The 23,072-nt window shown below is 42.0% G+C and overlaps 1 protein-coding gene across 1 annotated transcript in view; it reads left to right on the top strand.

Annotated features, from left to right (window-relative positions):
• The first annotated feature begins 3,923 nt into the window (after positions 1–3,923).
• The window catches only part of MAPKAPK2 (MAPK activated protein kinase 2), a 58,200-nt gene continuing 39,051 nt past the window's right edge, over positions 3,924–23,072 (top strand). The window contains exons 1-2 of the mRNA XM_031937260.1: positions 3,924–4,396; positions 4,445–4,633. Of these exons, the coding sequence (XP_031793120.1) occupies positions 4,286–4,396; positions 4,445–4,633 (300 nt within the window). The 5' untranslated portion in view covers positions 3,924–4,285. The remainder of the gene's footprint in view (positions 4,397–4,444; positions 4,634–23,072) is intronic.

Here is a 23,072-nt window from a genome sequence, read left to right on the forward strand (position 1 = left end):
ATTTATTAAATACCTATTATGTGCAAGGTATTATGCTAATGTCTTCTCACTTAGAGCCTAGCACTCTACCCACTGGGTTACCTAAATTATCTCTTGGTTAGGACATGATCTCTGTACTATATGTAGGCCCTCTCCCTAGCAAACCTTACAACCTATCAACTCTTTATACTCCAGCAGAAATCCTCCAGTGGGGTTTTGGGTAACTTGTTTATCTCAAGGCTAGATGGCACCTGAGCCTCCCATGAGTCTCAGTTGAGTGGGATATCCCCTTGATATCAGGGGGCAGTTCCTAGGACACAGAACAGAGAGTCTGTCAGCACCTGAAAGAAGAGTAATATGTAGGTAATATCCTCTATCCACTCCTGGAGGCAGAGGACAGTAAAAGATCCAGCTGTGGATTTCAAGAGGAAAGCTCAAAGACTGTCCCAGCTTGTTAAGGTGCAACTTTCACTGATGGCTTTAGTTCTAACACCTTTTGTCACACACAGAACAAATCTAAACTTTTCTCTACGTACTTGAAGATCATATGTTCGATTTTCCTCTTAGATTGTGCTAGGCTAAAAATCATTTATTCTGGGGCAGCTAGATGACTTACTGGATAAAGCATCAGCTCTGGGTTCAGGAGAATCTAAGTTCAAATCTGGCCTCAGACATTTAATACTAGCTGTGTGAACCTGGGTAAATCACTTAATCCCAATTGCCTCTCAAAAAAACAACAAAAAAAATTAAAATCCCTTGTTCCTTCAACAGATCCTAGTAGAGCATTTCAGTTTCTTTATGAACCTGGTCTCCCTCCTTTGGATGTGCTCCTGCTTATCAATGTCATTCCAAAAATGGGGTATCTATCTCAGGAGGATAGAAGGACTATTACTTTTTTGCTTCTAGGTATTTTGCTTCTCTTAATGTAGCTTACCAATTATTATTAATGATTACTCACCTATATATAAGCCCATCAAGATTTGCAAAGTATATAACATTTTCCCCAAGTAGTACAAGTATTATTATTCCCTTCTTACAAATGAGAAAACTGAATCCCAAAGAGGCGACTTGCCCAAGATCATAATTTATCAATCAATATTTATTAAGTACTTACTATGTTCCCTGTGCCAGGTTAAGCACAGAGGATACAAAAGATAGTACTTGTCCTCAAAAAACTTAAATCCAATGAGGGAACAACATGCAAGAATTATATATAAAGAAAGCTTGACACAGAATCAAAAGGAAATGATTAATAGAGAGAAGACACTGAAATTAAAAAGGGTTGAAGAAATCTTTAAATAGAAAGATCAGATTTTAGTTAGTAGTTAAAGGAAATCAGGGAGGTCAGTCATTACAGTGGAAGAAGAAGAACATTTCAGGTATAGGTGATAGAGAAAATGGCCCAATCTGAGAGATGGAGTGTTTTATTCATGGAATAGCCTGGAGGTCTTTGTCACTGGATCAAAGAGTACATGTGGAGGATATAGGTATAAAAAGATTTAAAAGGCAGAAAGGAACCAGGTTAGACTAATAAGTGGTCAGAGGAGAAATTTAAAGCAGGCCTTCTACCTCCATATCCAAAACTCTTTCCATCAATCACAGCATGAAACTTTTCAATCCCAGAATGGCATTAGCTTTTTTTGGTTATCGTGTCATATTTCTTGATTCATATCTAACTTGAAGTCCACTGAAACCCCCAGATCTTTTTCACAGAAACTGTCTTTGTTTAGCCATGTCTTCTTAGTCTTGTGCTTGTTCACTTGATGCCGTTCAGTCACTTCAAGATTCATTTATTAGGTTGTGGCCTGCCTCTGTGTCTTCATCTAAGGGATCAGACTTCACATGGATCGCTATTCATTTTCATCTTAGATTTGGTCCATATTTCTGACATGTCTAGGTCAGGATATCACTACTATGAATGAGCATCTTAGTTATCCTCCCCAGCCTTTGTTCACTTGCTAAAGTGACATGCATACCATCTATGCCTTCATCTAACTTACATTATCATCTAACCATCATCTAACTTGCCCATTGTCTTAGTTTCTTCATGTAAAATGACAGACAGATAGAGACAGAGACAGAGGCAGAGTCAGAAGGAGAAGGAAGGCTACAAAGCCTTAAGATCATTTCTTGTGAGAGTAGGGCAGCCCAAAAGTAGATGAAGAACTTTTTCAGACTCCAATATATCACCAAATGTCAATATATCACCAAAACAAAAATAAATATTCAGGCTAGGATCAATTAGTGAAGAGAAGGGATGGGAAAAAGACAATGAAAGGATTACTGTTAATGTAAACTCCTTGAGGGCAGGAACTGGTTTTCATTGTCATTATATCTCTAGCCTAGAGTTGTACACTTAATAAATGCTTGTTAACTTGAATTCAGCAGTGCCAAGGAAGGCTCCCTGGAGCATTGTACTAGATAACTTCTTCCAGGCCCACTGCCATCTACCTAGCTTTTCATTTCAGAGCAAACATTTAAGTGCTTACTATATATAAGGCATTTAGCATATGAAAGGCGCTAGGATACAAGGTCAGAGAATTCGAGAATTTGCGATATTACATTCCAACATATCCTCTTCAATGACATTCTGTCTATCTTTTAAAGTTCAATTCAGTTACCTCCTTTTTCTATGAAGCCTTTTAGTTCTATATAACCAAAAATAAGCTCCCTTTCCTTTCTAATTATCATTCTACTGACTTTATCTCCTTCTTAAGGGTCCTCATCTTATACAGTCCTATATTACCCTAACCCTTCTGGGGCTAGATTGTAAGCTCCTTTAGGGCCAGAACCAACTTTCTGAGTTTAATCACTTATATTTTTATTTAGAGGTTGCAAAGATTTTGTCAGATGCTACAAAGGTGGTACCTTTGTGAAAGAAGCAATCACCTGACCCCTGTCTCTTTGAGAAAGAGGCTAAGGAAATCATCACAGTCAATTTTCTTCTTATAGTGGTTTCAAAAGGAAGCATCGCTCTGAAAGTCAAAAACTTCATCTTCTGTTATGTTTTTGGTATTCTACAAAAGAAGGCAACTGGTGCGCCCAGAGGGTTTTGACTCATAGGAAGTAAACGAAAGGAGGGAGATGACAGGAAGCAAAAATTGAATCCAGATCTCAGGACAGCAAATTCAATATTCTACCACTAACCTTAGTACAGCGTTTTCCTCACTTGAGGTATTTATGTCTATTGAACTGTCCAGCAGTCTTTATTGTCCCCCTAGAAACTCTCCCTCTCTTTTAAACATTCCCCTTTCCGCCAGATACCTGCTTTCCCCTTCCTTTTCCTTAAAAGCTTGCAGAGTCTGATGGAGCAAGGTAGCTAGCTATACGTGCTCTGGGTGTAGAAAACCTGGGTTTGAAACCCGGCTCTGATATTTAGCGTAACGTTGGCCAAGTCACTCATTCCCCTCCCAGTACTGGTTTAGTTTCCTCCTCTGTAAAATAAAAGGTTGGATGGGATGGCTTCTAAGGTCACTTCCAGTCCCAATGCCTGTGATTCTCGACATCTTCTTGTTCCCTCTTCAGCGGATCCAGTTATGACCGAGTCACAAAGCCATAGAAGATTCGAGCTGAAGGAGATCCCCCCCCGCTCCCCCTAATTTACACCGCCAGAGCTGTCCAGGGTCCCCCCCCTCCTCCCCAGCTACTGCTTTGGAATCACACAACTGAATAAAAAGTGGGCTTCGACTGGAATTACTCGGAAGCTGGACTTTCCCTTTGTGTAGACCTGGCCCCTAAAAAGCCTTTTTTCTATTTTCTCTAACGCTTCTCCTTCCCCAGGATCTCCCGGTCGTTTAACTCCAGCCCCAGTCTCAGATCCTTCCCTTTAAGGGTTCCCCCCTCCCCTCCCCCACCCCTACTCTTCGGCCGTCCCACCTCCGCTCCACCACCCCCTCGCATCCTCCAAACCCCGCCCCCACGGCCCTCCCCTTTAAGGGCCGTCCCCGGCGAAGCAGAGGCTCTGACGCGGCCGCCGGGCCCCGGGGCTGGATACATTGTCGCGCCGAGCTTCCCCCGGGCCGGCCCCCAGCCGTCCCAGCGCGGCTTCCCGCAGCGCCAGGCCCCCCGGGGGGCAGGCGCGAGCCCGCCCGTCCCGACCTACTGACTGACGGACCGATCCACCGAAGCCGCCGACGGGCCGAGCCTGGAGCCGGGGCTGAGCTGGTTTGGGGAAGCCGGCTCTGCCGCCGCTGGGGAGCAAACTTCCCAGCCGGGCCAGAGCTGGCTGGGGCCCCGTCCAGGGCCGGAGGAGGAGACGGCCGCGAGTCCTCCTCCTCCTGCTCCTGCTGCCCGGTCTCCCGGCACCATGCTGTCTAACTCGCCGGGCCAGACCCCGCCCGTGCTGTTCCCCAGCCCACCGCCGCCACCCCCGCCCCAGCAGCCCCAGCCCCCCTCCCAGCCCCAGCCCCAGCCCCCGGTGCTGCCCCTGCCGCCGCCGCCGCCGCCGCCGCCGCCGCCGCAACAGCCGCAGCCGCCGCCACCCCTTCAGCCCCCCCAGCAGTTCCCCCAGTTCTATGTCAAGTCGAGCTTGCAGATAAAAAAGAATGCCATCACGGATAACTACAAGGTCACCAGCCAGGTCCTGGGGCTTGGCATCAACGGGAAAGTTTTGCAGATCTTCAACAAGAAGACCGGGGAGAAATTCGCCCTCAAAGTAAGTTTGGGGCCCGGGAGGAGGAGAAGGGGACTCCAGGGGACGTCTGCCTCCTTACGGAGGGAAGCCGGGGACTGCTTAAAAAGATCTACCTGACTCTCCCTTCTCCCCCAGCTCCTTCCTGGGAGCCCCCGGGATAAGGAGGGGGAAGGGCAGAGAGGGTGCGGGGAAGGGGGGGAGAAGGAGGGGGTGTTGTCCGAGTTATTGTTGATAGTTATTAGGGAGTGTGTGACTTTGGGGGAGGAGAAGGTCAGAGCAGATTTTTGGTGTCCCTGTGATCGCGGGACAGTTTCCGGTCACCTTAGGGAGTTAGTTTAGTGGCGAACTCCAAAGAGACTGGGAAGGACTGTGCCATTTTGGGCTTTGAGCGGGCTTCATTTGAATCTGCGTGGTCAGATCCTGGATCGCTTCTGCTTTAACACCCGTAATCGGTCTCAAGGAAGTGATTTTAAAGGGTTGTGGTTCCCCATCTCTCCTTTCTGCCTCTCCCTGTCTCGTTCCTTCCTCTCCTCTTCCTCCCCTCTCCCCTCCCCTTGCCTCCCTCTCTCTCTCTCTCTCTCTCTCTCTCTCTCTCTCTCTCTGCCGGCACAAAAGGCCCTTTACTCATTGAGCTGGTTGGTTGGTTGGTTGGTTTGGAGAAGTCGGATCGTAGAGGTTTATTTTGCCTCTTTCCTTATTTGGGAGCCGGAATGTGTGATTTCACTTCCCTTGCCCTCTAGAGTAAAAGTCTTCTGTCTTTTACTTAAAATGCATTGGCCCAGGGAAGTGCCAGACCGGAGATTCCGGAGGGGGAACCCCGCCTTAGACCCATGGGTGGGGGAGGGTGATTTGTTTTGGCCAGTATGCTTTTCCCTTTCTCGGTGTCCATCCCCAAATCCCATACCACTGCAAAGAGGGAGACTTTGATACTATTATTTACTCTTTTCGTAGTTCCATTGATCAAAATTATTATTTACACCTTGACTTGGTCTTTTTGAAGTTTTTAGTAAAACCCTGATGAGGAGGTATATGGGATGAGAGGAAGCCTTTCCTCTTGATAACTCAGACTTGAGAGATTTGACTCACCTGTTAAATAGCACATGTCCCTCCACTAGGAAAGAGAATGGAGGGACAGAAGCACAAAAAAAGGTAACCTTGTGAGGCAAGGAGTTTGGCTTTGGAGATCTCATATTGGGACACAGCAGCCTCTAGTCTGAGCCAGGGGCAGGTTAAGGGGAATCATCATAGTGAATTTTCTCCCCATAGAGGTTTTAAAAGGAAGCACCTCATCTTCTGGTCTGTTTTTGATAGGTATCTTAGTGGTTGGAGGAGAGGGGAAAGTCCGTATTTGTATGAGGAAACAATTGTGTTGTCCTGGGAAAGAGTCAACAGAAGACCTGGGATTTGAGTCCTGGCTTTTGTGACTTCCTCAATTAGTGACATTGAGCCTCAGTTTCCTGAAATATAAAATATAGCGTTCACTAGCCCTCTCTCCCTGAATCATTGAAATAATCAAATGAGATAATGGATGTAAATACTTTGTAAACTGTGAGGTGCTTGATGGCAGTTGTTATTAGTGTTAAATACCCTTCCTTCTCAGAATAGTTTTGTTTTTTTTTTTTTAAAGATGTGTAAACTCTTGTATGAGTAGCCATTATTTCGTCTCTGAGAGCTGGTGAATAAAAAGATTTATTGGTTGTAGATGTGATGTACTGAGTAATTCAAAAGATGAGTGTTTTTTTTTTTTCCTCTTAAACTGGACAAAGAAATTTCACATTCTCTTTTGTAGTTCCATCTAAGCTGAAGGTAGGTTCTGAGTTTTGAAAGTTGGGAAGGACAGTTTTCTCTAAGGGACAAAATAAAAACTTCCAACGACCTATTCTCTTTTCAAATTGTCTTTTAAACCCCTTTTCTTTCTCAGACCAGTTATGGGGGAGGAGAAATTAGAGTTATGACCTTGTGGAAGAATGCAAATTTTGACCAGAGTGTTAAGCCTGGACAAATTCTTCTTTCCAGGAGAGCTTGACTATCAGTTATTTAGGGATATGAGTTATTTGCTCTTTTCCCAAGGAATGAAAATAACATATAAAGATATCAGAACATTAGCCCTCATAAAAATAAAAGCCCTGGAGGGTTTATATAATTCACCAAAAGCCTTAGAAAACTTTATTTATTTACTTGGGGGGAAGAGCAAGTGTTGATCGTTTATACAGAAGATGATTGAAATTTCTGTCCTAATTATCAGGAAAGTAACATTTCCTTTGAAATATTTTTTTCCCTTTGTGGTTCTAAAGGACGAATCTCCTAATGTTTAAGAGATACTTTTAGCACAATAGGTTTTTATGAGTACAGTTTATCCTTCTCTTCAGGTTAGAAGTGGGTGAGGAGAGTGAAGTCACTCTGTTTTGACAGACAGCCTGCTTCTAGATCTCATGAGTTGACTCAACTGTTAAATTGCACATTTCCCACACTTCATTGTGTAAAAACTTAATAACAGAGGAAGAAAGCTTGGGTGAGGCATCAGGAAAGTGGCAGCAATGTCAACAGCTACACCATATCCAAATATTGGTTAAGACATAATTACAGGGGGATGAGGGAAAAGGGGGAATCTTGTTCGAAGAATTGTAGTCTGGAAATACGCATGAAAGATCTTGGCTTTTGATTAGTATCTTGTGCCGATTAGGAAAATAATATTTTAAACTAGTTTCTCGTGTTATGAAGCTGGGAAGTTTAGAGAGCAAAGTAATTGCCCTAGCTTGACTGGTAAATTGGGAGAAAGTCTGGGGTGAGAGGAAGGGTTAGATGGGAAGCTCCCCAAGTATTGCTTGACTTATTAGCGAAGTGTCCTTTGTGAGAAGAGTTGGGTGATATGGATGAACTCCTTTGTGGCAATGCCTGCTGATGGGAAAATGAGGTTGTTATGATGCTCTGAGTCTTGTCTGTGGTCTAGTGACCTCTCATTCCTGTTAAGGGATGTCTTAAAAAAATTTTTTTTTTTTTTTTTAAATTGACCAGATTTGCTCCTTCCTTTCTAACTAACCTTTAAATGTGTTTTGGTGGGTATTGTGGTCTTATCTTGTCATATCCTCCTTGTTGTTGCTGAATACTTCCCCCCTTCTCCTCTACTATCATTCTAGAGAGAGGGACTTGGGAACCTGGCAAGCCTTTTTGAATTCTATCTTTGGTCCTTCTAAGCTATGTGACAAGTCACTTCAATTTTCTTAATCTGGTAAATGAAGGGGTTGGATTAAGATGACTTCTGAGGTTCCTCCGAGTTCAAAACCTTGATTTTTCTGACTATGGGCTATAGGAGATCTGACTTTAGTTCGTAACTAAATCCTTCCCCATCTACCCCCCCCCAAAAAAAAACAAACCTCTCAAACTTACATATTGTTTTAAGATTTGTAAACTGCTTTTCATGTAACTCCCTTATGAATTAAGTAGGGAAAGTATTCTATTTTGCTGACAAGAAAACTGAGGCTCCAAGATAATAAGCATTTAAAATGAGATTAGGACCCCTCCCCCAATATCGAAACTCCTGCTTCTTCCCCCAGCTGTCACTAACTTTGCCCTGCTAGGCCCCTCAATCATTGCTGTGATGCTAAAGGGTGTTTTCCACTGTTGAACCCTGCTCCCCTTGAGCCTGACACACACTGTTCTCACCGTAGATGCTACTTGAAATGTAGGTGAGGAACCCACAAGGCAAGAGTCTTGACAAGGTCATGGGAAATTGTCCAAAATTTGAGGTGGTTTCTAAACCAGAGCTCAAAGGATCATAGCTTCAGAACTTTAGAGCTTTAAAGGCCATTTATGTCCAACTCCTTGATTTTACAGATGATGATCTGGAGATTGGGGCAAGTAAATGATTGACTAGGTAGATAGATGATGCAGTGAATAGAGCACCTAGGAGTCAGGAGGACCTGTGTTCAAATCCAGCCCCAGACACTTGATAATTGTTAGCTGTGTGACTTTGGGCAAGTCACTTAATTCCAATTAGGAAGGAAAGAAGAATAGAAAGAAAGAAAAAAAAATAAGGGGCTTGTCTAGTCATGTCAGTAGCAAGTCCTACAACTGGAGTTTGAACCCTGGGAGATCCTCAAACTCCAAATCCTTCTTGTTCTTTCTTGTTCCTACTTGAAAAGCTTTTCTGTAAAAATCCATCATAAAGATTGTTTTTAACTGTTTCAAGACTAAAATTTCCATTAGAGGTGGCAGCCCACATAAATTTCATTCAATATCTCACATTCTATCATTTTTAAACTGAAAGGAATCTTTAGTGATCCATTTTGTCACTGAATCTGTTTTGTCCTCTCTAGTCCGTCTTTCTGGATTTTACAGATGAAAAGAATGGCTATTTTATAAGTGACTTATTTGAAGCCATAGTGCTAGTTTGTGACAAGATGATTAAAACATAACTCTCTTGAACTCCTTTCTTCTGGTTAGTGATAATCCTAGTCCCAAATCAACATGTGCCTCATTTGGTTATATTCACAGATGGGGTTCTCTGGTTCCTCAGCTGTTCTCTCCTCTCTTGCCCCTCCTACCAATTGTTTAGTAATTATTCCTGTACACTGCTTTGACACACTTAATTAAAGCCAATCCTATTGTCGCTATTCTTTTGATTAGTTGGAGTATGTTATTGCTTCATAAACTATAGGTTTCCAGAATGTTGTCATAACATGTCTCTGTTTGTCTTCCCATGGCATAGATTGGAGAAAACAAGAACGTGCAGTTCTCTTCTTTTTCCATTATTTCTTTCTATAGCTATCTCTTTATTTTTTCTTTAGATTTTTAAATGGAAATGTAAGGCATAGTCTCTACTTTAACTTAATCTATAATCTCAGAATGCTAAAATGTTCATAGGTTTAGAACTGGGAATGACTTGATAAGTGTTCCAGTCCAACCATTTAGCAATAGAAGAAACTGAGGCTCATTGAGATGGTGACATGCCCAAAGCCATATAGTAAGTTGGTTGAGCAAGGATTAGACCTCTTGTTTCTTAATTTCTAGCCCCAAACTCCTCCTGCTATATCATACATATTACATATACACAGTCATGCAAATGTGGTGTTGTTTGTCCTTTGTTCTCCATCATATCAAAGAGGAAATGCCGGGACATGAAAGTGAGTTGGATTTAAGGATGCAAGGTCATCAGCCTCACTTTTTCCTCAGGAGCCTTTGGGACCAGTGGCAAGATACAGATCTGGATGATGGCCCTGGATGCAATGGGAGGAGATCTTGACCTTTTTAAGCTAAGGTCTTTAATGGGACTATGTCAGACTAAGGCTACACCATTTCAATGATTTAGGCTAGTTAAGATTTGAGGTAAAGAAGTAGCATATAAATGTTACCCAGTGGTAGATTTGGGCTTGATATCCCACCATTACAGTGGTTAGAGATGACCTTGACTCACCTACTTGAAAGTTGTATCTAGCAGAAGTAAAGCTCCGGAGCATTTTACAATATTGGCAAGTCTCAGAATGGTCTCAACCACATACTGTGTCTGCTTCCTGAGGACTCACCCAGCAAAATGGAGATGCATCCAGAGTTTGGCTAATTCTTTGGGTGTAGCCACCCATGACACTAAAATATATATAAAGCAGCCTTCTGAGTCTGACTCTCTCCCCCTCTGCAGTAGATATGCCTGAAATGCTAATAGTGGTCTACCATGGGCTGTTCAGACAAGAGGGAGCGTATCCAGGACTAACATATTCTGGAAAGGTAGAACTGAGATGAACCTTGGGAGGAATAGCATAAGACTTGGCTAAGTTTAGGGGAACATCTTCTAAGTGAGGGAGGCCTAAGCTGGGTAAGAAAGAATGAATGTTTTCAGGACAGTAGCTTGACTTAAAACTGAGTGTGCTGATGGTTGGATAGGGTCAAATGGTGACTTCATTGTAAAATTCGTTTCAATTTAAATTTGTTTAAACATTTTCTGCATTTAGAATGTAGGGAAAGGGAGTGGTAATGTGAATATAACAAGCAATTGGCAGCTGGTGGTGCCATGGAAACAGAGCTAGGCATGGAGTCAGGAAGAGCTGAATTCAAGTCCAGCTTCAGGAATTTACTATTTTTGTGATCCTCACCTTGCCTCAGTTTCTCAATTGGGAAATGAGGATAATGACACTTAACTGTTTTGAGGATCAAATGAGGCAATATATGAAAAAAAGTTTGGCCTAGTACCTAGCACATAGTATGTACTATAGAAATGCTTATTTCCACCCCTCCACCAAGATAGAGGCCAGTTTGGAGGAGGACATAGTGTTTAGATTTTCTTGAGACCTTTCCATTGGTTTAATTTCTTGAGAACCAAAAATTCTATTGTATGTAGGTCAGATCTGTCTTTGTTTTTTTTTCTGATGCAGTTGGACTGCTGGCATCCTCTGACACAGGATCCAGGCTGAGACCTTTCGGTGCTTGAGACCTAACCTTCAAAAAATATCTAGGATAGATGAATTTGAAAGTTAGACCCTAGACTCCAGGATCAAAGCTACAGATATCAGTGAGTGCCTGGAGAAATAAAATGTTTCCTTTATCGGAAGATGAGATGTAACTATTGTGAAGGAATGGAAAACTTGTCCATTGGTTTTTTTGTTGGTATATGAGTGGCTTCCATGCTTTGGTAATGAGATCACTTTAATGGTGGTCTTCTACCATGGCGGAGAATGGAAACCTCCAAAATGTCAAACTTAAATAGAAATATGGAGCCTCAAAACTGTACATTGGGATCTCTTGCAAACTGCATATTGACTTAGAAAATGTTTTTTGATAAATTATATTAATTCGTTGTTCATTTGTTTCCGTTGTATCCAACTCTTTGTGGTTCCATTTGGGGTTTTCTTGGCATAGATACTGGAGTGGTTTGCGATTTCTTTCTCTAGCTTATTTCACAGATGAAGAAACTGAGGCAAACAGACTTAAGTGCCTTACCTAGGATTACATAGCTATTCAGTGTCTGGGGTGGATTTGAACTCAGGTCCTCCTGAATCCAGGGCCAACATTCTATCCACTGTATCATCTAGCTGCCTCATTATATTAATATATTAATTATATATCAATAATGCATTTGATAATAATGATAATGAAATGTCATTGGGAAATATTAAACAAAAATTTTAATTTATTTTGTTTAATATTTCCCAATGACATTTTAATCTAGTAAGCTTTGAGTTGCAGCCCTGATTTATGTGATAAGAAAAGATATTTCTATTTTCTTCTCCTCTTCCCACTCCCCTGTTCTTATTCCATCACCAAATTCTTATGTAAAATAAATTTGAAAGATCTTGATGAAGAGAATTAAACTGACTAGACAAGCATATAGGAATATGTGTCTTGTGAAACTCTTGGTTTTCCAGATGGGCTGGGTGGCTTTGGGCAGAGGGGGAAGAAAAAAAATGGTATGACTTTTGCTTGCTTCCTTTTCATTATAATCTTCTGATCCAAGTTTTCATGAAGCCAGTCTCTTTGTGTGATACATATTGGTCTTAAGTCTTGCTCCTAATCTTCAGATTTGGAGATGAGGGAGTGGGGAGTAGGGAGTAATGTAGGGTCAGTTGTTGGTTATGAAGGGATTTCTTAATATTGTACTGTGTTTCTTAGATCAAAGAATAGGTTATCAGCTAGCATGTGTTGGAGATTGTGAAGTATCCCTGAGATTCAGTGCTTATCAGTGATGCTTCTCCTCCTTTCTTAGATGACTGTTTTCTTAACCCCTTGGAACTTGAGCCTCCATGAAGGGCCTTGGTCATCCTTACTGGAAACTTAAAGGGTTCAGGGTGGCAAGAGCATACTAGAGAGAGGGTTTGGCAAGTGAAAGTTGTTTGAACAAAGAGTGAAGTTTACATCAAAATACCCATTATGGATTCCCACAGCTTTCTTCAAAAGGATTGGGAGTGAAGAAGAAAGGAAGCGGGACCTTATCATGCCTTAATGAGATGAGCTAAAGAAACTTAGGGTGTGTGACCTGGAGCAGAAAAGACTTTTGGGGCACGTGATGTATGTCTTCAAATATTAGAAGGAATCATTTTTAGAAGAGAGATTAGGCTTGGAACCACCAGACAAAATTAGGAGCTGCGGGTGGATGTTGAAGAGAGGTAGACTTGAGCTTGATTTAAAAAAAAAAAAAAAGAAAAAGCTTAGAAACCCAAAATAGTATGGACTGCCTTGGATTGTGATGGGCTCCTTTAGATTAGGAGCCTTTGAGTGAGGGTTGCATGACCATTTCTCATTGGAGGTCTTCCGAAGGTGATGTTGACATGACCATTTTTGTTGGAGATGTTTTAGAGGGGATTCTTGTCCAGGTGTAGGTTGGACTCGTTGACTGACAGGTGAGGCCCCTTCCAATTCTGAGAACTAATTCTATCGTTTCCAGGACTGTAATTTTGGCTGGTCCATCCCTGTGTCCTTGCTTTCTGAACCCACTGTGAAGTTGCAACTTGACAGTCAGGAGTCTGGGTAAGGAAGAGGTGAGACCAGAGAGAGGGATCATTCTATTGGACTTTAGGCAAGAAGGGAATCTTTGGCTTTGTGACTTTATGCTGGCTCAGGACTCTGGCTCGTCTTGTACCATGGAAAGATCAGTCAGGATCACGCCATGTGTGTGGTGTATTGACCACTTTTCTGTTGCTCTGATAGCCAGATTGTTATGGGGCTCCCAGCCCACTGGACATCTGCAGGCTGGCCTCATGCCCAGGGCTGAGGGACTGTCTTACTCGCCCCCTTCTGTCCCAGCCAGCTAAAAATAAATCTGCCACCGCTGCAGTCTGCCCTGACAGCCTGGCCCCTGAGATTTCACTCCTGGGCTACCTCCTGCCAGGCTGCTGAATTGTACGGTTGCCTTGCCTCTCTCCCCTCCTCCTCCTCTCCATTCTCCTTACTTGACCCTATAGAGTAGAGTTGGACTAAGTGACCATCCTGAATGCTAGGAAGAGAATTGTGTGGCTGGTGTTACCGGACAAGCTTTGTTGAAAACATTGGTGGGTCTGTCTTGCCCCCACAAGTGTCCCCAAGGGTGAGAGGAAGAAGGACAGAACGATTGGTTGGGAGGTTGGGAGAGCTTTCAGCTGTGTCACCCTCTCCACTCTATACTGTGCACCCTGAACAAGCTTGCTCTGCCGGGGTGGGAGGAAGGATGAGAGCCGGGGGGGCTTTCCTTCCCCCTGACCCAAAACTGCTCCCCGAGGAGGGCTCCCACTTGGGCTCTTCCTGAGTCTGCTCCCAACTTTCTTTACCACCACCATGGAATAGGGCTTCAGGTTACAGTCCTCCGAGTGTGACCTCATCCTGAAGGCTTCCAAGAATAACTGGGCCCAGGCATGGTGCAGCCTGATTCATGCGTCATGGGGGCCTGCCAGTCCCTGTGGCAGAAGCTTTCTGAGTCCCATCCCACCCGCCTCACCTCACTGGGCCAAACACTGCGGCGGCGGCCTCCTGGCCGGGGGTCCAGGAGGTCTGGGCCTGCTGGCAGTGCCAGTTACAAGTGTGCCAGGCTGGGGTCAGGGACTTTTCTGTAGTTTGACTTTCCTTCCCAGCATCCCTTTGGAGGTAGGTGTGCGCAGAGATGGAGAGAGCCTGGGGTTAGGGTTTTGAGTTGGTGGGGCACGTGGGGCTCTGGTGGCCAGGAGGTAAGAACCGAGGGCCTCCTGCCCTGGGCCAAACGTGTGTCAGTGACCTCTCTCCGGCACTGCCCCACTACTCTTGGGGCCTCACTTCCTCCGAAGGGAGAGATTTATCTGCCAAGGCTCATTGGCCTCTGGAGGGGAGGGGCAGAGCAGGGAGTGTGAAGAGTTTATTTTTAACTCTGCCAGAAAGAGCCTGTGCACTGGCCCCTGCCCTTGGAATAGTTTTACTCTCCCCTCTCTTCTCCCCTCACCCCAACCTAGGCCTCCTTCCCCTGTTTTTGTAGTTCTTAGAAGAAATCTTCCAGAAGGCAGCCAGCAGGAGAAGACACACTGAGTCATGGAAGGAAGGTCTCTTTGGGTAAAGAGGCTTTTGCTGCCTTCTGAAGGACAATATTGTCTGGCTTCTTGCCAGCTCAGGTCCCCCCTCCCTCCCCCCACCTCCCGAGGTCTCCAGGCTCTCTGGGATTGGAGGTCACATTTATGGAACTTGGAGCATCCCAGGAATGCAGTTTGGTTTGAAAGGATCCTCCACTCCAAGCACATGCCCAGCCTGAGGTGCTCTGCTAGGAATATATGAAGGGTTCATCCCTCCGTCTCTCATTCCCACCTACTGTTTCTGATCAGGCACAGAGAGTATCTGAAAGTTTCCCCAGCCATTGAGGGATGGGTGAGGAGAAAAAGTTATTTTAGGTTTAAGCTCCTCACGTTTAGATTATTGAAAAGATTTTTTCTTTTCCAATGGAGATCTAAGTAAGAATCTTAGCTTGAGGTGAAGACAGTCTCTTCTTTCTACTTTTCTTACATATTTGTTGTTAATGCTCCTTTGGTGAAGGAGTAGAATAAAAGTTTTTTGCTCCACCTCCCCCTTTTGCCACCTTCTCTACTTCTTCCCTGCCAAGACTGGGGGGGGGGGGAGACTCCCTAAATGACCAGCTGCTTGTGGTTACCTTGGCGACTACTCTGGGTCAGCTTCTAAAACATTCTCTGCTAGGGTATGATTAGAGAAGGGGGGTGGAGCAGGCAGAGTGAGGAGTTGGGTATCAAAGGTTAGTGAAGCCATCTGGATGAAAATCTGAATTAATTAGTAGGCATTTATTGGGCCTAGAATTATAAAGGATACAAAAGAAGACCCTGCCTTCAAGGAGTTCATAATCTAATTAGGGAAATAAATTTAACTGATGAATCAGAAGATCATGTAAGAGAGCATATAAAGGAGTATTGAATCAGGCTGGTTCTATAAACCTATAAATATAGGAGGAAATTCTTTGAAGGGTAGGATAACCACTTAAGGATTCATTGAAAGGACAGGACTTGATCTGGACAATGGGAGGTTTTGGAAAAGTAGGGGAAATAAGAGCAAAGGGATGGTCCTTGGAATAAGTGTTTAGAGGCCAGTGAGGAGGCAGACCCAAGCAGAAAAGATGATCCATTAAGGGGAGTCATGGGAAATAAGGCTATTTCAGTAAATCAGAATAGATTATTCAGAGTGTGAAAAGGCAGAGTGGGTAATAGAGAGCACTTCTAACTGGATATGGTGGGAAGTAGGATCTCACTGAGTATTGTTGAATGGAGGATAAAAGTCTAATGCAATGATCCTCCTCTCCTCTCTTTCACAAGGTTTATGATCTGAATATTCATTTGGCAGAGTATCTTTGGTGTTAGTCTCCAGAGAGGAGAGAAACAAGTCCCTGGAGGATGTTGGGGGTCTAGCACCATTTCTGTGTTTTGTTGTCCCTCCAGAGAACTTTTGTGCTGCCAGGGTTAGCTTTGCTTTATCCCTTATAGAAGGAGGTGGGCTTGGAGTGCGGAGGGTAATACTTGTATCAATGAGCTTTGTTCCATTAGTTAGTGAGAAAACTCAGACCAAGCTGGGGAGAACTCTAGAATTAGAGCTTCACTACTGAATTTACTTCTCAGCTTCTTAAATCCTATTTTGGGAAGAACTGGTACAGATAAAGTTTAATCTGAGGTAGAGCCATCTGGCTCTATTAACCTTATGGACTAGTGAAACAGTTCTGTGGAACTGGGAATAGAAATAGGTAAATATTGGTCTCAGTCTTGAGATCTAGCTTAAGTGTGTAGATTCAGCTAAAGGATCCCAGACTAAGAGGTCTAATGGCTCTATATTTTTCTCCAGAAATTGGCATTTTTCTGGTGGGAAACAGTGGGGTTTGTATATTTAAGGGGACAAAAATAGTGGAACAAGTGATCTTCTAGGTGGGAATGGGGAAGACTCCTGCAGATGACAACTGCCTTAAAAGGAACAACCGTGATCAGGATCAGTCCCATCTCTCCTTTTTCCTTCTGGTTAGCCTTTCTAGGTTTCTCTTTCTGGAGAATCAACAATAATTATAATAATTGCCAGAAGGCTGATAACCTGAATTTGGAGGTTTGGGCATTATCATCATTCTGATGTTAGCAACTTCTTTGCAGTTCATTGTGGCCAGAGCAGAGGATTTTTTCTTTTTCATTTCCAACACAGTCAAGTCTCAGCTATAGTGTAAGGGTTCCTTTATAACCTTTTCAAGTGGATTTGCTGGATTTGCTACTTATCCCTACATGGGGAAGTTACCTGACTTCTTTGGGTCTCAGTTTTTTCTTCTGTAAAATGAAAGGATTAAACTTAAGGACCTCTGAGTTTCCTTTTAGCTTTAAATTTGTGATCTTCTGTGGCAGGTAGGTAGTGCAATGGATAGAGCACCAGCCCTTAAGTCAGGAGGACTTGAGTTCAAATTTGAGCTCAGACACTTAATACTTCCTGGCTGTGTGATCCTGGGTAAGTCACTTAACTCCAATTGCCTCCCCCCGCCCCCCAAAAAAAAACCCAACAAAAAAATTGTGATCTTCTGATTCTTCTACTAATTGTGATTGTTGCTAGATGAATTTGTTTAAAGCTCAACTCTGATTCTGTCACTGCTGAACTTTCTGTGATGCTCTGTTGTTTACTGAACAAATTCCCCCTTTTTTAGTAATGCCAGACTTGGCCCCAGCCTCCTTTTTCAGCTGGATTTTTATTGTGCCTTTCTTAAATTCTAGCCAAAGTGATGTATCGTCTGTTTCCACTTAGCAATCTTCATATTCTTTCTCTTTCTCTTCTCCCTCCACAATTCTCTTCTTTTCTCATTTCTTCCTTTCATGATGTGGAATTTGGACTGTAAGGTCCATTTTCACTCCTTTGAAACTTCTCTGATTCCCTTCTTATCTGAAATGACAAAATTTACTGTTCTTTTGAGTTCTCTTTGTATTCTCTGTCTTCTTAATGTACTTTTTATATTCTGTGTTTATGGTTTATATTTCTGACACAACCTTTGTTCTCATTTATTCCACCCCAGGTCCCCTGAGATCAGAAATTCTTTGAGTTTACAGATTGTTTTTTCATGTTTCCCATATCAGGTCAACAAAATTTGGGGTAAAAAGTCTACTTTACCTCTTTTTTCACTGAGATCCAGAAGGTAGTGGTCTGTTCATTCTTGCAAACTGCAAACTTCCATCATTCATTAAATTTCAGAATTGGAAGGGACCTAAAATAACCCATTTAGTTCAATCTACGTCTGGGAAAAATGCCTTTTATATGCCTGATGAGTGTCACCTCACTTTTGCTTTGAAGACCAGGGCTGGTGCTCCTTCAATGATGGATGCTTGCTCTTTCCCTCTTCCCCTCCCACTCACCCCGATGAACTTTTGGGTTGCACTATTTTGGAGTTTTCCCTTATGTCAAGCCTATATTTGTCTATTTCCAATTTCCTAGTTTCTTGTTCCTGGTTCCTTCTTCTAGGTAAGACTGATTCTTCTTTCACATGGCGGTTCTTTAAAATATTTGAAGATAAATATTGTGTCCTTTCTGAGTCTTCTCTTCTGTAAAATAAACATCCTCTTATTTCTTTAGCCATTTTTCATTTGGTGTGAACTCAAAAGCTTTTCACTGTCCTGGTCATTTTAGCAATGTCCTTCCTAAAATGTGGTGTCTAGAACAGGTCACACTATTTCAGTGAAAGTGCTGACTCCATATTTCTGGAATCCATCCCTCTATTCCACCCTAAGATTGCATTCGTTTTTTTGGCCTCCATATCATACTATTATTACATGTAGGACATTAGAACTTGTCTAATAAACCCCTCAGAACTTTTTTTCAGATAAACTACTTTCGTACCATGCTTCTCCTGTTTTATACTTGTGATATTGATTTTTTGGTAATCTAACTGTTAAGATTCTACCTTTACCACCATTTTGAGATTCACCTGAATTTTCATTCAGCACAATGTTCTGGTCCATTAAGATCTATATGGAGACTTTGATATTGGATTGCTTGCTCTTCTAAGTCAGGAACCATGTCTTCCTTCATTATCCTTTGAATTGAGAATGAACCATTTTCCAGTAGATTTGGAGAATATTTATGTGCTATAGTCATGTGGGACCTTAGGATGTTTTCTTTTTTTCCTCTAACCTCCTTCAGTAAATTATTTGTGGAATCTGCTAGACTAGAAGAACGTTTGATTTGGCATTTGAGTCCTAGCTCCATCAGTTTTGGAGATCTTGAGGATTCCAATTTGAATGCTGACTCTGTTATTTATTGTCTTTATGATCTTGGGCTAGCCATTTCTCCACTGGGCCTCAATTTCCTCATTTGTGAAATGAAGGTTCTTAAGCTTTTTTGTGTATCTTGGGTTCCTTTGTAATCTGGTAAAGACTAGGAATCCTTTCTCAAAAATAATTTTTGCTGCTTACATTCATGATTAGAGAAAATGCTAAATTTCAGTTATAGGTCAGTAGAAAAAAAGATGTATTCTTTCTCCTCCCTTCCCCACCCTAGGATTACAAACCTTGTGAAGATCTATCCACAGACCTCTAGTTAGAACCTTTGGCAAAAGCAAGATTGAACTTCTCAGAATATAACCTTAGGCAAACCATCTAACCAGCAGGAACTTTCTCCATAAAATGGGTCAATAATCCTAGTGTACTGTAGCCAGGTAGCTCTTTGGTGATGTAAGGATCCAGTGAGAGAATAGATTGAAAAATCCTTTGGAAAAAAGTGCTGTGCTGATGAGTGGCAGTATCAGCTCAGTAAATGTCAGCTGAATGAGTTAATCTCTTGGGGAGGAGAGGATTGCGTGGAGGTGGGAGCACTCCAGGGTAGTATGTTGATACTGTTCCCACGGAGGGGGCAGCTTTCCCTGGAGTGTGACTCTTACTCTACTAGCACTTCATGATAGGTCTGGGAATTCTTTGAGGGTGTATGAGACTATGTATGTGTGGGCATGTGCTTCTAATAGGGTGAAAATGGGAATAATAAAGCATCCATTTCCTGAGATTATTGAAAAATTCAAATGAGATAACATGTATAAAATACTTTGCAAACATTAAAGCACTATATAAATGCTTTTCTTCATCATCATTGTCATCCCCACCACCACCATCAGACCATCATACACAGACTGTCTCTTTCTCCCTTGCAGATACTCCCTGTCTGTTTAGAGTGGATCTGAAGGCTTCCCAGAAAAGAGACTTCAAGCAGCCTCTCTTTCCCTCCCTCCCCCCATGTGCTGACTCAGATTGGCACCCTCTGTTTCTTCTAGCTAGGTTTTTGTTCTGGTAATCGGTGCCTGACCACACGTCCCCTCAAGGTTTCCCCTCACCTCCCTGCTTCCTTCTAAGGCTCTTCCTTTTTAGCCACAGAGACATCCTTCCTCTCCTTGGAAATCTCGTGTTGGAGGGAGCAGACTGAGGTTGTTAGAGCTGGAAAGGGAGCTTATGGATAATGTAGTTGTTTGACAGAGCAGAAAGGTGAATGAGTTGTGCATGATCACACAGCAAGTAAAGGGATCTAGAGCTAAGACAACTCAAGCCTTTGAACTTTTATTTAGAGCTCTTTCCATTATGGCTCAATACTTCCTGTGTCATCCGTTATGGGCCTACTGTACACTATTTCTCCCATTAATTGCTTCAAAGTTATCTGATGGACTTTACTTCCATTGATGGAATTTCCATTGATGGAATGTCAAAATAGTGGTGGAAAAGGGCTTCTTAATTAGTTCATGTGGCCAAAAAACTAGGCTACTGAGGCCAAACCATGGGATTCTTGAATGAACAGATTATTTTCATGCTAGAAACAGTACTTTTAATACTGATAAATACAAACCATTGGTCATAAAGGAGACTAGTTGAGAGTGTAGGTTGCTACCTGGTGCAGTGGAGAGAACAACTGGATTATGAGGGATACTGAGTCTGTAGTCTTCTGTCCTTTGCTATTAATGATCTGGCTATCTGTGAGCAAATCACTTTTTACTTCTGAGACCTTGTTTCTGTATTTGAAAAATGATGGAAGTTTGGATATCTCTCCTAGATCTAAAGTTTATACTCTGTGTTCAGTACGCTTTTATCCCTTCTTCCAGACAAACCATTTACAGCATATGTCTGCTCTACATCAAAGGTACCACGGAGGAGCCAGGTGAGAGGGTGTCACCCCTGGACACTGGCATTGTCTCAGAGATTGGGTATCTGGGGGCCAGTAAGAAATAATGATGCTTGCAATACCTAATGTGGATGACTATATTAGTGTTAACCAGCTGCTAGATTTTTACCATTTTGTAAAATCTATTTCCAGAGTGCTTTTGCTTCTTAAAAATAAGTAGGTATTTGGTGTAGGAGATATAGTGCTAGATCTGGAATCAGAAGAACCTGGATTCAGAACCCACCTTCAACCCTTCCTTAGTTGTATGATCCTGGACAGGTCCCTTACCCTCTCTCTTCCTCAGTTTCCTTATCTATAAAAGGGAGGTAATAATATCTAACTCATAGGGTTGTTGTGCGGATCAAATGAAATTCATATATATATATATATACATACATACACTTTGCAAATCTCAAGGAGCTATTTAAATGCTACTTTTTATTATTGTTAAAACCACAGTTGTTAATTGGATGACTTTTCCCTAGACCCCATGTCTTATAAGAAATCTCTTCCCTAACAGCTTGAACTTTTAAAAAAGAATTTTGATTCCTAATCCAATTGTACCATGGACTTGTAGGCTAACAATGGATAAAATGACCCTTGTCCTTAGCTGGAAGTTCAGGAGGAATTAATTTTATCAACTATTTCACATCTCAGAACAGAAGTTCTTAACTTGAGATCAGTGAACTTTTTTGTTTTAAAAGTATTTTGACAATTGTACTTCACTGTAAGGCATTTCCTTTGTTATCCTATGTATTTTATTTCCATGCATTTAGAAATATTCTGAGAAGGGTTCCTTGATTTTCACCAAATTACCAAAAAGGTTCATGACACAAAAAAGGTTAAGAATCCCTATCTTAAAATAGTACATACCGTGGACATGGGAGATATAATTTCTCATTTGATCCCAAAAAATGCTGGGCAGGTAATTTTGTAATTAAAATTTTTTAAGATTTAAAATTTAATTATTTGTTTAAATTTTGAATTCAGTCTGTTTAGCCCTAACTTCTTTATCTGTAAAATATAATATTCATCACATTTTCACAGAAATTATTGTGAAGATCAGATGAGTTCATATGTATATATGAAACACTATATAAATTATTAATAATAAGGAAAGGTGGGGGAGGGAGTTGAACTGCTTTGTTCTCCCTTGCTCAGAATTGGAAGTTAGGTGAGTGATTGATTAGAACCTAGGCACAGTTTGGGAGTATAGTCTTCTGCAAAGAGGAAAAGATCCATAGCTTTGTATAAAATATTTTGGTCTCCAGAAGGATTAAAAAGTCTTCCCACCATTTTTCAGAAAGAAAAGTGAGACCTAAGTAATCTATCAGGTCTTGATTATTGAATACCAGGATTTGTCACTTATGGACAGGCCTAGTGTCATCTTTATTATATATTTAATTAGTTTTTTTTATGTTAATTCCAGGTCTTTTCTCCATCTCTGTCTCTACCTCTAGCTCTTTCTAGCCACTTTCTAGCTTCACTTCACACATTTCTCTTCCTCCTTCCCAACCTGTCTACCTGTATTTGGGAGAGGACTAACTGGTGGGACTGGAGTAAGATTCCAGAGCTAAGGTTATCTTCTTAGCCTTAGATTCTATGTAATATTACTGCTGTGTGAGATGGGAAGAATTTGGAACAACTGAAGTGTGCCCTTTTCCAAAAGTTGAGCTTAGAACCCCTCTTCTTCTGACTAGGTCAGATCCTGGAGTAGGTCACTTAGCTAAATAATCATGAAAAAAAAAAGGGAGTTTGGCAAATTGCTTTATTCCTGAGGACAGCTAAGTTGAGGCTACACTATACATTGTTTCTTTCTGCTTTCTCTGAGCTGTATGGAGACACAAACAATTTTCCCTCATTAACCCTTGCTGGTTTGATCATTATTATTTCTCAGTTCTTATTTTGCACAGTTTTTTTTTTCATTTTATTTTGAAATATTTCTATTACATTTTCTCTCTTTAAGGTGCTAGGGAAAATGCCCTTCATTTAAGCATCCCTTTCTGACTCCCTTGGGGAATCTCCATTCCACTGGTCAAACCTGGCTTTTCAAATTCATTTCTTCTTGGTACCTTCTGAAAGTATACTTTGAAAAGATCATTTTATTTCTTTCCAAGATCAAATTTCTAAAAGGAGTAGCCCTCACCTGATGTGGGACTTCAGACCACTTTCTTCCCATTTGGTCCTTCTTCAGCCCTCTGGAATCTGGCTTTCCTTTCTAACACTCTAGTGAGACTGCTGTTACCAAGGAAACCAGGAATCTCCTAATTGTCACATCTATTGGTCTTTTCTCAGGCTTCCTTCTTAGTATTTCTTCCTTGAATTCTGAAATGTTCTCCTGAGAGCTATACATAACCCATCTTCTCCTTCAGATTCCTTTTCCTACCCTTGA

The sequence above is a fragment of the Sarcophilus harrisii genome, chromosome 4, assembly GCF_902635505.1.
Source record: "Sarcophilus harrisii chromosome 4, mSarHar1.11, whole genome shotgun sequence".
Lineage (NCBI taxonomy): Eukaryota > Metazoa > Chordata > Mammalia > Dasyuromorphia > Dasyuridae > Sarcophilus > Sarcophilus harrisii.